The 15,780-nt window shown below is 32.2% G+C and overlaps 1 protein-coding gene across 1 annotated transcript in view; it reads right to left on the bottom strand.

The window, feature by feature from the left end:
- Nucleotides 1-15,780, bottom strand: part of LOC139521950 (mucin-19-like) — a 151,518-nt gene that overhangs the window by 9,502 nt on the left and 126,236 nt on the right. The window contains exons 107-113 of the mRNA XM_071315768.1: nt 15,585-15,689; nt 14,247-14,387; nt 13,645-13,833; nt 13,091-13,238; nt 12,576-12,739; nt 12,028-12,297; nt 9,481-9,763 (exon numbers count right to left, since the gene is read on the bottom strand). Coding sequence (XP_071171869.1) covers nt 9,481-9,763; nt 12,028-12,297; nt 12,576-12,739; nt 13,091-13,238; nt 13,645-13,833; nt 14,247-14,387; nt 15,585-15,689 — 1,300 coding nt within the window. The remainder of the gene's footprint in view (nt 1-9,480; nt 9,764-12,027; nt 12,298-12,575; nt 12,740-13,090; nt 13,239-13,644; nt 13,834-14,246; nt 14,388-15,584; nt 15,690-15,780) is intronic.

The raw sequence follows: 15,780 nt of genomic DNA on the forward strand, positions 1-15,780 counted from the left end.
GGTGAACGCCACAAGAACCCTGTAATACTAGTACGAGAGTATAGCATGTAAACATTCCTTCTCAATAATATGGTTGTATTGGAAAACTTTTCATACAGATTGACAACTCATTGTCCGATATGCATGTAATATTTGCCACATGACGCCCATAGTTCTTTCTACCATCATCACCTTATTCCTTGATATTGCTGTAAACATCGATGGTTCACACCCAAACAAAATGGGAGTAATGAACCTTCAGAGCTTCTCCGTGTTATACACTTGTGAAATATATAGACGAAATTTCTGTATTGAAATGAATCTACATCTCACAAACAGGATTTTCAAATAACGATTTTGAGTAATCACCTTACAAACCAATATAAACGTATGGCAAGATATAACCATGAAGGAATTTAGTTTTTGTCAGAACTCATCACTATATCATAAACGTATACGTATATATATGCATACAGTTTCAGATATCAAGAACAAGGGTTCGATGTCGATAGTCTGTTCTCTAACTGTTCAGAGTTAGACATGTCACTTGTTCATTCTTGGAAGCCTTCATATTCACCGTCTAACGATGGGAACTCTTTCTGATTGTGTTGACTATAAATGCTTGTATGGTAATTCTGTCGTTTATCTGTACAAGCGGTTGCATTTCCTCTCCTTTCCCAACAAACAAACGAACGAAACGCAACTAGTCTGATTTCTCTGGAGCTCATCCTCAATGGCTCTTATACGTCAGGAAACTTACATGTATACTAATAATGATTGTTTCATGAACAACGATGTATGAACGAACTATTATAAATTCGTCAATATCTGTAATGCATGACTAAAGTATAACTTTTATTACAACTACTGTATTACTTATTTGGATTAATGACGGCTATCATGTTCAACATTGCACAACTATTATCATAGAATTTTAAAAAAAATCCTCAAAAATCCTCAAAAGATATAATGCCTTAGCTTAGATAATTAGTATTCTTTTCACAAAAAGTTCGTGTAAATGATTGTCAAATGAATTTAATTATGTAAGAATAAAATGTTAAAAAGAAACTAAAAAAAAATATGCATGTTGTATGTTGTATTTTTTTGTCAATTAAAAACTTTAAAATTGCAATAGTTTTATTAGCATTTAAACACAGCCAGATTTGAATACAAGTTAAGAAATTCCGGTAAAGTCAATGATATCAAACAGATGTACAATGGTATATCAAATTGGGTAATATTGCATTTAGTTTTTATTAAAGATTAAAACTACTATTTTTTGCTTCATATTTGAATCTTTACGCCAATTGCCGCTAAGAAAGTAATCAAAAATTGTTTCCTTTTATTTTTATACACTTTCGGAATTACGAATCTGAATTTTATTTTCAATTAATTTACACAATTTAATTATTGTATCTTTATTCTCATCGTGTATTTAATCTTAGTGTATTAACATCATGACAGCATATACTCTAATCCTTTCTATTTATCCTTTCCAAATAACAACATTTATACCTGTGTACGCTTGAACTCACACCTGCGGCTAAATAGCTACAAGGTAAACGAATTGACCTCAAGCCGAGAAATATACAGTGACCTTTACAAAATAATATACACACTCTGCTCACACATTAGTTGCATTGAAATGATTATCAAAACAATAACGGTAAATAGAACTGAAATATTTTCAGTTCAATATCAGTAAAAATGTTCAATAAATATTTTATGAAAAAAATCTCAACAATAATTAATTAAATTTATTCAAAAACATTTACTAGAGATAATTTTATAGGAGTTTAATTCAATCAATACAAAACAGTATATATATGCATATTCACTTTCGTTCATTCTTATATTGTGGTTTATAACTTCACTTCGACCATTCGTCAGCCGTGCGCTTTTAATTACGTATATTGTCGATAAGCTATAAGAGTTAAACAGATTTTATTTTTTCCCAGAATTCAATAAATCGGGCTAATACGTCACGACCCACTCGAGAATTCAACCAAAAAAGTTACAAATACTTGATTTTCTCCGTTATTAGAAGGAATATAAATTTAAAACTTTGCAAATGTGTTTTTTATGTTAAGATGAACATAATTAGATGATAAGTAAAAAATCGCGGAATTTCCCTTTAATAAGCAGTGTGTATAAGTTTCATAAAATTTGGTTGAGGCAAACTTAAGTTAGAGAAAGGAAACTAAAATTTTAGCAATTTTTCCATTTATAAAGGGGCATAAGCCGCATAACTATAGAACAGATAAAGTGAAGCCACCAAACTTCAAACTTGATCTGTGTTTCGCGGTAATAAGCATTGTGTATAAGTTTCATAATATTTGTCTGCGGCAAACTCAAGTAAGAGAATGGACTTACGGAAGGATGTATGTACAGATGGACAAGGGTAAATCATAATGGCCCCTCTGCAATGGACATTGAACATATTTTCAAGAAGTCACTTAACCATGAAATTGAGGTCAAGGACAATGGACAGTGACAGAGAGAATAGCATAAGGCATCTATATACAAAGTATGAAGCATCCAGGTGTTCTATCTTCTAAAATATAAAGCTTTTAAGAAGTAAGCTAACACTGCCGCTGCTGTAGCCACCGCTGTCCGTTTCATTATCCCTATGTCGAGCATTCTGCAACAAAGTTGCAGGCACAACAAAAACTTATGTTTTGATGAAGTTTAATACAAAACACAAATCATTGCAAATATGTATATAAATAAAGGTGATCACTTATTTTTAGAACATAAATAGTAAAAATATCAAAGAATTCAATAACATATTTTGTCATGCTTGCGTTATTTTTTTTTCTATACAAAAGAACAGCAGTTATTGATTGTTTATTGGTACATGGTTTGAGATATCAAACTTACTACTGATCAAATTTGCATATAATTATCATTTAACATTGATAAATATTTTTTTTTAAACAATATTTTTTTTCCTTTGAAAAGGCATTCAAATTTGTTTTGAACAAGTGACATTTAAATTGAGAAAAACCTGTACTTTAACACTTCATTTATTTCAAAAACAAAATTTAATGTACCCATATAATAATTTATTGAAAGTCTGTAATTTGATCTGATCTATGCACTATATCTCTTTGTCAGGTTTTAAGGGTAACATATAAAGAATAGTGTGTGAAACAATATATTTATCTACCACTTGATCAGGTTGTCCCTAGATACAAACCAGGAACTAGAATACGTCATTTAACAGACTGAAGATCTATCAAAAATGGCGTTCTCTCAATCAGTAAGAGAAAGTCAAGTACCAGTTAAATGTAACTTGTGTGAAAATGAGACTATTAAATGGAAATGTGAAGACTGTGGTCTATTACTGTGTACTAGCTGTAGGGATAGAAAACATTCAAAACTTAAAAATGCACAAAATCATAAGGTTATTGACATTAAGCAAGTAGGCGTGCATTCTGAAGACGTGAATTTTTCCAACATTAAGTGCAAAGATCACCCTGGACAATTGTGCTGTCTCTTTTGCACTAAATGTGACTGTCTAGTTTGTCCAATATGCATTGCTAAAATTCACAAAAAGCATGATTTAATCGAAATCAGTGAGGGATTTAACACAAAAATAGAGAGACTAAAGAAAGGACAAAGTAAAATTCAGATGAACAAAGCTGAATTGGCCACAAAGAAAGAACTTTTGGAACAATGTAAGTTTCGCGAAAATGAAAAGTGCACTAAAGAAATACAAACTATTCAAAATCATGGTAAAGCTTTAAAGCAAAATGTTGACAAATACATAGAAGAGCTAAACACTAAAGTAAGTGAAAATCGAAAAGCAATAATGCATTCAATTGACACTGATCTTGATGTTATATTAAGATCTATGATAAAGGCAGATGACAAAAACAATGATATAGAAGAACTTATTAAGGCAACAGATATTGACAAGTTTTTTAGTGAAGTCAGCCAAATAGAGAAATTGATAGAGATACCTTTACCGAAAAACCAGCCATCATACAATCCCATTCCAAAATTTGTTCCCGGAGAGATCACTCAGTCTAATGTTGGAGTGTTACAAAGTGATTACAGTACGATTGAAGTTGCTCTAAATATCATTTCAAAACATCAGAGCTACTTTTCAATTGTATCAGATATAATTCCGTGTCCTGATAAATCATTCTGGATAAGTTCTAATTTAGATGAAAAGCTAAACTAGAGGCTCTAAAGAGCCTGTGTCGCTCACCTTGGTCTATGTGCATATTTAACAAAGGACACAAATGGATTCATGACAAAATTGTATTTTGGTGATGGTGATGTGTTTGAAGTTCTTACTTTACTGAACATTCTTGCTTCTTACAATTATATCTATAATGAACTTTGCCCATTAGTAACAGAGAAAAATATTTGGTAAAAATTTACATAAATTTACCAAATTAATGAAAATTGTTAAAAATTGACTATAAAGGGCAATAACTCCTTAAGGGGTCAATTGACCATTTAGGTCATGTGGACTTATTTGTAGATCTTACTTTGATGAACATTATCGCTGTTTACAGTTTATCGCTATCTATAATAGTATTCAAGATAATAACCAAAAACAGCAAAATTTCTTTAAAAATTACCAATTGGAGGGCAGCAACCCAACAACAGGTTGTCCAATTCATTTGAATATTTCAGGGCAGATATATATTGACTTGATTAACAATTAAACTCCTTGTCAGATTTCCTCTAAATGATTTGGTTTCAGAGTTGTAAGCAAAAAACTACATTTTACCCCTGTTCTATTTTTAGCCGTGGTGGCCATCTTGGTTGGATGGCCAGGTCATCGGACACATTTTTCAAACAAGGTACCTCAAAGATGATTGTGGCCAAGTTTGAATTAATTTGGCCCAGTAGTTTCAGAGGAGAAGATTTTTGTAAAAGATAACTAAGATTTACGAAAAATGGTTAAAAATTGACTATAAAGGGCAATAACTCCTAAAGGGGTCAACTGACCATTTCCGTCATGTTGACTTATTTGTAAATCTTACTTTGCTGAACATTATTGCTGTTTACAGTTTATCTCTATCTATAATAATATTCAAGATAATAACCAAAAACGGCAAAATTTCCTCAAAATTACCAATTCAGGGGCAGCAACCCAACAACAGGTTGACCGATTCATCTGAAAATTTCAGGGCAGATAGATCTTGACCTGATAAACATTTTTACCCCACATCAGATTTGCTCTAAATGCTTTGGTTTTTGAGTTATAAGCCAAAAACTGCATTTTACCCCTATGTTCTATTTTTAGCCGTGGCGGCCATCTTGGTTGGTTGACCGGGTCACGCCACACATTTTTTAAACTAGATACCCCAAAGATGATTGTGGCCAAGTTTGGATTAATTTGGCCCAGTAGTTTCAGAGGAGAAGATTTTTGTAAAAGATTACTTAGATTTATGAAAAATGGTTAAAAATTGACTATAAAGGGCAATAACTCCTAAAGGGGTCAACTGACCATTTCGGTCATGTTGACTTACTTGTAAATCTAACTTTGCCAAACATTATTGCTGTTTACAGCTTATCTCTATCTATAATAATATTCAAGATAATAACCAAAAACAGCAAAATTTCCTCAAAATGACCAATTCAGGGGCAGCAACCCAACAACGGGTTGACCGATTCATCTGAAAATTTCAGGGCAGATAGATCTTGACCTGATAAACATATTTACCCCATGTCAGATTTGCTCTAAATGCTTTGGTTTTTGAGTTATAAGCCAAAAACTGCATTTTACCCCTATGTTCTATTTTTAGCCGTGGCGGCCATCTTGGTTGGTTGACCGGGTCACGCCACACATTTTTTAAACTAGATACCCCAATGATGATTTTGGTCAAGTTTGGTTAAATTTGGCCCAGTAGTTTCAGAGGAGAAGATTTTTGTAAAAGTTAACGACGACGGACGACGGACGACGGACGACGACGGACGACGACGACGGACGCCGGACGCAAAGTGATGGGAATAGCTCACTTGGCCCTTCGGGCCAGGTGAGCTAAAAAAGTAAAACCAGAACAGAACAATCTGAAAACCATATCTACTTTCAAAGTTGATGTCCATGGTATGGCATTACTTCCATCTAATGATGTTCTCCTGTCAACTAAGGAGTCCAGACTACAAAAACTCAGTGTTACCACTGGTAAACTGACAGACACTGTATACGATGTATCCCCTTTAGGTCCTACGGCTATCCACATAACCAGTGGTAATAAAGTAGTTGTAGGAGGTTACAATGATGGACTAGGAAGAAGAGCTGTGTTTGTTATGAATGAGAATGGAGACAATGAGAGAGTGTATGAATATGATAAACACAACCAACCTATATTCAATTACCCTTCAAGTATTACCAGTACCAGTAATGGTAATATACATAATGCAGATTATTACCCAGGAGGTGACCGAGGTAAAGTGGTGGTGTTAGGACAGGGAGGGGATATTATCAATAAATATACAGGACATACAGATATCAACAAGGACAAACCATTTCAACCAGTGAGGATAGTGACAACACCAAGAGACAATGTCATTGTGATTGATTTACAGACTGATGTGTTTCACATTTTAAACAACATAGGAGAACTATTGACTTATTTTAATACTGATAATGCAATAACCCGTCCACACTGCCTTGCGTTTACACCAACAGGACATCTCTATATAGGATGTACAAGACCAAAGAGTAGTACAACAAAGGAAGTAAAGATATATAGACCAAGGGGTTATATAGAAATGGGAGCAAATATATATCAAGTGACAATATCAGGGAGTTACCATTCAAATTGATATTAAACTGTTTCTTTCAAACTGTTAAAATAGATTTTAAAGACACATTCATTTCTTTTTATGAATTAGTTCATTTAAAAGAACATATGTATATATTTTTCTTACAAAAATTGTAAGTTAAGGTGGTGCCTAACACTACAGGGAGATAACTCTGTAAAGTCAGCTAAACGTTTTAATTACGTTGTGTTATAAAAGGAATATTAAGCTTCTCAATGATCAAAATTGGTGGTTGTCAAATTGCTATATAACCAGTGTAATTTTTCTGACAAAACGGTTGGTTCAAATTTTTTTTATTTTTTATATTTTTGTTCAAGTATTTACTTTGACAAAATTTTATGAATATTAAACGAGCCAAATTAATTTTAGTGAAAGTATTGGGTACCACCTTAATATGTTTAGAAATTAATTTTTAATCTATGCATTGGTTTAAAAGATTTTGAAATATAAAACATTCATCAAAAGTAATAAACAAGAATGTGTCCCAAGTACATGGATGGCCCATACGCATTATCATTTTTATGTTCATTGGACCTTGAAAATGGGGTAAAAAAATTGGCATTAAAACTAGAAAGATCATATCATAAGGAACATGTATACTAAGTTTCAAGTTGATTGGACCTCAACTTCATCTAAAACTACCTTGACCAAAAACTTTAACCTAAATGGGGACGAACAGACACACAGACCAGAAAAACACAATGCCAATAAATGGGGCATACAAATCAAATAAATGAAATTTAATGCATGGGTTCAAAAAATATTCTTGAGACAATATCAGTTCAAAACACATTAGAGTAAAATGAAGGAAAGCAGTTAACTGCATGTAAACATATATTTGCAAACATAATGTATTGTTCTTTTATGAAGAATGTAGATTCAAGAAATTTTAAAACAGTAGATATTGTTTATAATCATTCATCTTTTAAAGGGAATATTGTAATTTTGAGCTTTTTGTATATATATTTTTTTTACTACAAAATCAGTCCTACTTTAAAATAAATGCATGTCCATATATCATTGCTTTTGGCAGTAACATCATGCAAATATGAATAAAAAATAAGCTTCATCATTCTGTAAATAAACCTTTAACCATTGCAAATCACTGATCTTCAGTTTGAAAAAATAATTAATATCACTTGTGTGGATGGATACATGCAACTACTTTCATGAATGAGATACACAATAAGTCATGAGCTTTCCATATGTGAGATAAATAAAAAAAATAGTATGTACAGTTTAAAATATCTTGCTATTTACACTGCATGTTTCTATTTTACACTATAGAGGCTATTATACTATAAAATAAAAGTTATACATGTGTATATTTGAAATGTTTTTGAATATTAACTATTAAAGTATTTTTAATTTCTGTCCTCAACAGAAACCAACCATTAGTTAAGATGGTACCAAACACCTTGACTAGAATTGATTTGGCTGGTTTAATTTTCATAAAATTTTGATAGACTTAACCTAGAAAACTAAACATTGACCAATGAACCATGAAAATGAAGTCAAGGTCAGATGAACCATGCAAGGCAGACATGTACAGCCTTATGATTCTTCCATACAACAAATTTAGTTGACCAATTGCTTTTAGTTTAAGAAAAACAGACCAAAACACAAAAAACTCAACACTGGGCAATGAACCATGAAAATGAGGTCAAGGTCAAATCAAACCTGCAAGACTGGCATGTACTTCATAAAATATTTCCATACACCAAATAAAGTTGACCTTTTGCATAAAGTATTAGAAAAAAAGACCAAAACTCAAAAACTTAACTTTGACCACTGAACCTTGAAAAAAGGTCAGGGTCAGATGACACCTGCCAGCTAGACATGTACATCTTATAATCATTCCATACACAAAATATAGAAGACCTATTGCATACAGTATAAGAAGAACAGACCAAAATACTAAAACTTAACTATAACCACTGAACCATGAAATTGAGGTCAAGGTCAGATGACACCTACCAGTTGGACATGTACAATGTAGAAGTACATTTTTATTTTGATAGCCTAGTTTTTGTCTAAGTTTTAAACATTAAGCATATTTGTTTTTCTCAAATCTTTAAAATAAGGTATTTTTATTTATTGAGATTAATATTTTTATTATATTTATTTCTATTTTAGAAGACAATTGATAATTTTTTAATAAGAACTCTTATAGTGTTTTTCATATAATTAGTACTATCATTTTATATTTTTACAAATAGTTTTTTTTTTTTTTTTTTTTTTTTTTTTTTTTAAAGCGATTTTGAAAAAGTAATTTATTAGATTTTTAACTCTAGAAATATTTTATACAAATTTAACATGCAGTTTATTGTAAATATGTACATGTATGCTTTTAAAGTGTCTCATAAGTCAAATGTTTGGCTGGGCATTGATTGAATTTTAAAGATGTTACTTAATTTACTTGTATATATGTACTGTATCAATCGATGTGTGACACTCAAATAAAATATATATTTATTTATTTATTTACACCTTACAGTCCTTCCATACAACGAATATACTAGACCTATTGCTTATAGTATCTGAGATATGGACTTGACCACCAAAACTTAACCTTTTGGCGGGTCCCTCCTTTTTTCAATTATTTGAATTCGAGTTATCTCCCTGTGTATGCAAACCTTACCTTAAACATACAACTTGACTGTAAAGACAAACTTTAATTTCTTAATACACAAGAACAGTCACATGACTTACCTGGTTCCATTGGATGTTTACCAGATGGTTGTGTGTGAGCTCCATTGGCCATAGATTTCTTGATGTCTTCCAATTTCTGGTACATTGGTGAAGCCATCAGCAATGCCATAAGCTCAGCCTCATTCAATGGAGCTGCCATTGAGTAGGACTGTGGAAGGTCTGGTTGTCCTGATGATGAAGGGCCAGTAGTTTTTGTAGCGTCGTCTGCTGCTTGACCTTGAGGTGAAGGTCGTGTAGGCATAGGTACATAACCACTGTTTATTTTCTGTTGCAATGCAATTGCCTGGAAACAAATTACAATACATCAATTTCATAGAAAAGAAAATAAAGAAACATTAGTTTTGTATATCTTTGAAAAATTACACATTATCAATATGGTACATTTTCGAAGAGTTTAAATTTGTTGACAAAACATGTTTATGAGATATTGTTTTATGTGTCCTTTCTGATGTGCTTACACCAGTATACATATCTACAAGAAATTATATCTTATATAATTAATAAATAAAACAAGAATGTGTCCAAAGTACACGGATGCCCCATTCGCACTTTCCTTTTCCCTGTTCAATGGACCGTGAAATTGGGTAAAAAAGCTAATTTGGCATTAAAATTAGAAAGATCATACTATAGGGAACATGTGTACTAAGTTTCAAGTTGATTGGACTTCTATTTCATCAAAAACTACCTTGACCAAAAACTTTAACCTGAAACTCGCACTTTCATTTTCTATGTTCAGTGGACCGTGAAATTGGGGTCAAAACTTTAATTTGGAATTAAAATTAGAAAGATCATATCATAGGGATCATGTGTACTAAGTTTCAAGTTGATGTAACTCTAACTTCATTAAAAACTACCTTGACCAAAAACTTTAACCTGAACTTCGCACTATCATTTTCTATGTTCAGTGGACCATGAAATTGGAGTCAAAACTATAATTTGGCATTAAAATTAGAAAGATCATATCATGGGGAACATTTGTACTAAGTTTCAAGTTGATTGGACTTCAACCCCATCAAAAACTACCTTGACCAAAAACTTTAACCTGAAGCGAACGGACGCACGGACACACAGAGGCACTGACCAGAAAACATAATGCCCCTCTACTATCGTAGGTGGGGCATAAAAAGCTTATTGGAAAAAATTCTCACATTTACAGTAGAGAGGTGTGCGCATATTCGCCGGGGACACAATTTCGCCGTTTTATAATTTTTAGTTGTAAATACTTCAAAAGATGGCTGAAATGGAAGAAATATGCCGGTAACTAAGATTTTTATAACAAATATGATTTTATTTTAAACTACGACAAAATTGCGGCACTTACCGCAAAGGACTGAAAAACGGATAACGATTTTCGGCCAATTTTCTGAATGAATAACACGATTTCAAAGAAGTATTTCTTAGTTAATCTTTGACTGATTGCCCTAAATTTCAGTTCTGTACACCTTTAAAATGTCTGCAATTGCCATCTATAATTAAATTGATTTGAAAAATATTGTTTAAAGCTGCAGTTATTTGGGTTTAAATAGATGTATAAAAACGGCGAATATGTGTCCCCCATTGACAAAACATCAGGCAATTTCAAACACCCTTTAATCTAACTTTTCAGATGATTATTTTCAAACAAACACGTTTTCAAGCTTAAGAATATTTTGCATTTGAAGTTATCTTCATATAGAAATATCAGTATACTTCAAAAAAACTAGAACACACCTGTGATATCGCGGGTCCGTGACTGAATTAAAGTATATAACTATGCGCAAGCCTTATCTTAGTATTAGTACTGTCATCTGATAAAGTCATGCCGATTATAAGATACACAATTTTATCTGCTTTCAAATCTTTCTGTTTGAACACGTCGAACTGGAACTTATCAATTAAATGTATTGGTAATATTAATTATTTGGAAAACAAAAGGTCCTGGAATGGAGTATTTTTTAATCAACAGCATTGTCCTATATTAGTTATAAATAAAGTTGAATTCTTTGATTCGCTGTTTTAAGTCATGACCGCTAACAAATTGGAACTTATTTTTAGTCCGGATTTTTAGTATTCGTATTGTTATCTTAGAAAGTCTTACGGATTAAAATACTACAATAGGTAACAATTTGACAATTTAGTAGTGTCAACCTGATTATGACCGTGTAGATAGCATATTAATCCTGAATACACCGTTTAGTGGTGCGTCTGTCAGATGCGGAACGTACAGATAAGGTAATAGGTAACAGGTGATTATACTATTGGTATCGGTATCGGACTCGACCCGGAACTTCCTAATTATTGGCAATATTAATTACGTGGAAAACAAAAGGGCCTGTAGTGGTGTAATTTTTAATCTACACCTTTGTACTATATTAGCTGTATATAAAGTTGAATTCTTTGATTCGTCGTTTTTACGTGATGACGGCTGACAAATTGGACCTCGTAATTTTAGTATTATAGATATAGACCTGAACATAAACTGTGGAAAACATGGAAAGATATGGCGAAAATGAGCACCCCACTCTATGCTATTCAATTTGTAAAAATGCTAATTTTTAATATAATTACCTCTTCATTTTTCAGTCTGTTAGATTCTGCCTTCTGTCTCATGTCCATCTCATGTTTCTGATCTTCGCTATTTTCCTTCATTTCTACTTTCTTTGACCTCATTCTCTCCTCTCTTTTCTTCTTCAATCTCTCCTGTAGATTGCTCTGCATTCTGATCTTGTCAGCCTCCATTTTATTAAGTATGCTTTGTAGATCTTTTTCATACTGCTCAATCAGTCTCTTTTGATCATCTTCACTAGCTCCTGACTGCTTCAATTTGTCCAGTTCCTCCTATAAATTGTTTAATCTTATATTTTAAAAATTATATTTCATCTAAGATTTATATTGAACACAATGATTTGTTTTCAAATTGAGCAATGATCTGAATTAATTTCACAAAACATAAATTTTAAAACCAATATTAGTAATGTTAAACTACAAAGTCTTTTTGCCATCATATTTCTTAACCCATGAAATTTATCTGTACAAAATTTCAATCTTGGAATCTATGATGAATTTATTTATGTGTAAGTAAGGTATAATATTATTTTGCTAACAAGAATTTTTACCTTCATCTTCAATTTTCTTTCCTTTATAAGGTCTTCTTTACGTTTGTTCAATGAGTCAACATTTTTATCATGTTTTTCTTTTTCTTTCTGTGTTTCTTGTTCAAGTTGTTTCTCATATGCCTTCAATTCTGCATCTAGTCTCTTCTTTTCATTCTTCTCAAAGTCTGCAATTATCAAATAAAATGTATCTTTCTGTCTTTTCACAATTTAAACAGAAATTTTTAAGCTTTAAATAATTTTCAAATGAAATTATCCTAAAAGTTTCTTATTGTCTCTTGTCATATAGATGATCTTCTAATTAATGCATTTTTACCGAAAAATTTTACTTCACAAAACACATATCTTCACATCAGACTGTCCTATGTCATAATTTCCATCCATGACCCTAGGTCAATCAATCATTTATAAAACAAAATTGAAAATTATTTGATTAATTTGGGAGAAAAAAACCTTAAACTAAATTAATTGCCCCAAATTTTTATCATTAGGTACTCATCAGGCAATGTCTTTCATACCATCTTGTTCTTTCTTTAGTTTGGCTTCTTCTTCTTTGCGTTTCTTCTCCAGATCATGTTTTAGTGAAGCCAGTTCCTCAGCATTATTTTCAGCCTCTTTTACTCCATCATGTCCTGGTGAGAATTCCTTCAGAGCTGCAGCAAACTCCTATAAAACAATGTTAATAAAAAAATATTTTAGAAGCCTTCTTTTTTAAAATGGCAAGTATCCTTGATGTCTACAGCAGCTTTCTGTTGAGCATCTTTATTTAAAATTAAAAAAACAACAAATAATTTAATCCAGCTGGGATACTTTTCATGTTCGCAACACACACATCCATATACAATCAGTTAAAAATAGATTTTGGCAACTTTTTTATTTTTCTTCCAAGTAGTGTTCGCTGTTATTTAGTCTTCCAAATTGAACTTTGGTAAAGCTATAGCAATTTAAAAAACAAGATTATGGTTGCAAGACTTTTGTTCAACTTTGAAATTTCAAATCTTAAAAATAAAAATGTCTCTGCTAAGATTTAGAATATTTACTACTTTCTATCTAACTGGTACCCATTATTTACCTTATAATGTTTCTCCTTAAGGTTCAGTTTAGCTTTGGCATATTCCACTTCCCAATCTGCCAATGCTCCTTTCTCTATATCTTGTTCTTCAGAAGACAATTTCTTATCAAGGGAAGATAACTCTAATTGGTGCTGGTTCAACAACTGGTTCCTCTGGTGCTGTAGTTCTTCTGGACTAAGACCTTTCTTCTACAAATTCAATGTGAACACATTTATAAATAACCAGGGATGAAATTTATAAATTAATTATACAGCAATTCAACAATTCAATAAACCAAAAGTCATTTATTCATTTTTTTCTGCAAATTATTTTCACTGGTGGTATTTTTTGAAGTTTGAAGTAATATAAATGTTATGTTCAAAATATTCAAATAACTTAAACACTGGTTACAATGGTATAAATACAACCTATGCTTGTGTAAACCACTCAATTATATCTGGTGTGTCTATTCCTTTAGATATCTGAGGCGCAAGTTCCATATCCGGAAAGTCGCCTCCCAAAATATCAATATAATAATAATTAGATATCTGATTTTTTTTAACTAGCAATTCATCAATTTAAAATCATCAAAGTTAACTTAGGAACATAGAAGAAAACCTACATTTAATGCAGCTAATTCCTCTTGGTGCCTCTTCAGTGTCTGATCTCTTAGTTTATCATATTTATCGTGAAGTTTACTTAGAGCATCATCAACCATGATCTTTTTCTTGGCAGCAAACTCTTTGTCTAAGTCACTCAACTCCTGTAATCATAGCATACTTATTAAAAACATTACAATCTTGAAGTCAACAGTTTGGACTGTGATTCAAGCATAGTCCTAGCCTCAATGAAGCGATAGGACACAATGTTGATTTTTTCTCAAATTTCAAAAAGAAAATCCTCATTCAGTTTATAAACTGTTTAAAAAGATATTATCATTAAAAAAAAATAGATTAAGAAACGTTACCTTTCTACTTGAAAAAAAAACAAGAATGTGTCCAAAGTACACGGATGCCCCACTCCCACTATCATTTTCCATGTTCAATGGACCGTGAAATTGGATAAAAAATATAATTAGGCATTAAAATTAGAAAGATAATATCATAGGGAACATTTGTACTAAGTTTCAAGTTGATTGGACTTCAACTTCATCAAAAACTACCTTGACCAAAAACTTTAACCTGAAACATGCACTTTCATTTTCTATGTTCAGTGGACCGTGAAATTGGGGTCAAAAGTTTAATTTGGCTTTAAAATTAGAAAGATCATATCATAAGGAACATGTGTACTAAGTTTCAAGTTGATTGGACTTCAACTTCATCAAATACTACCTTGACCAAAAACTTTAACCTGAAGCGGGACAGACGGACGAACGAACAGACGAACGAACGAACAGACGGACGGACGAACGAACGAACGGACGCACAGACCAGAAAACATAATGCCCCTCTACTATCGTAGGTGGGGCATAAAAAAGAAATCCCTACATTTAACATTTTAATGTTTATTATGTAAATATTTGTTGACATTTAAAGTAATTTTACGGACGCCATCACGAGTTGGTTGACCGTTATGTAATAACCGTTTCACAAATGATATCGGAGATGTTCCTTACTTCGTAACTACAATCCCCTTCCCTTTCATGAATGTGACCTACCGAATTAGACTATTTACCGGATTTGTAATCACATAAGCAACACAAAGGGTGCCACATGTGGAGCAGGATCTGCTTACCCTTCTGGATCACCTGAGATCACCCCTAGTTTTTGGTGGGGTTCGTGTTGTTTATTCTTTAGTTTTCTATGTTGTGTCATGTGTACTATTGTTTGTCTGTTTGTCTTTTTCATTTTTAACCATGGCGTTGTTAGTTTATTTTCAATTTATGAGTTTGACTGTCCATCTGGTATCTATCGTCCCTCTATTAAAGACTGATAAAATAGAATGTATTATATGATCTTACTTGAGCTTGTCTGTTAGCTAGGACAGCTTTGATGACCTTGTCACTATCCTCTTCCCCATTCTGTTTAATGCCTTCAGCTATAGCTTGTTTCTCTGCACCCTTTGCCTATAAATAAAATGTTACTGTAAAACCTAGATTCTCTTGTAAATGAAACTTTCATATAATGGAAATATAGAAAACCAACTGTGATAGATAG

This window comes from Mytilus edulis, chromosome 4 (assembly GCF_963676685.1).
Source record: "Mytilus edulis chromosome 4, xbMytEdul2.2, whole genome shotgun sequence".
Lineage (NCBI taxonomy): Eukaryota > Metazoa > Mollusca > Bivalvia > Mytilida > Mytilidae > Mytilus > Mytilus edulis.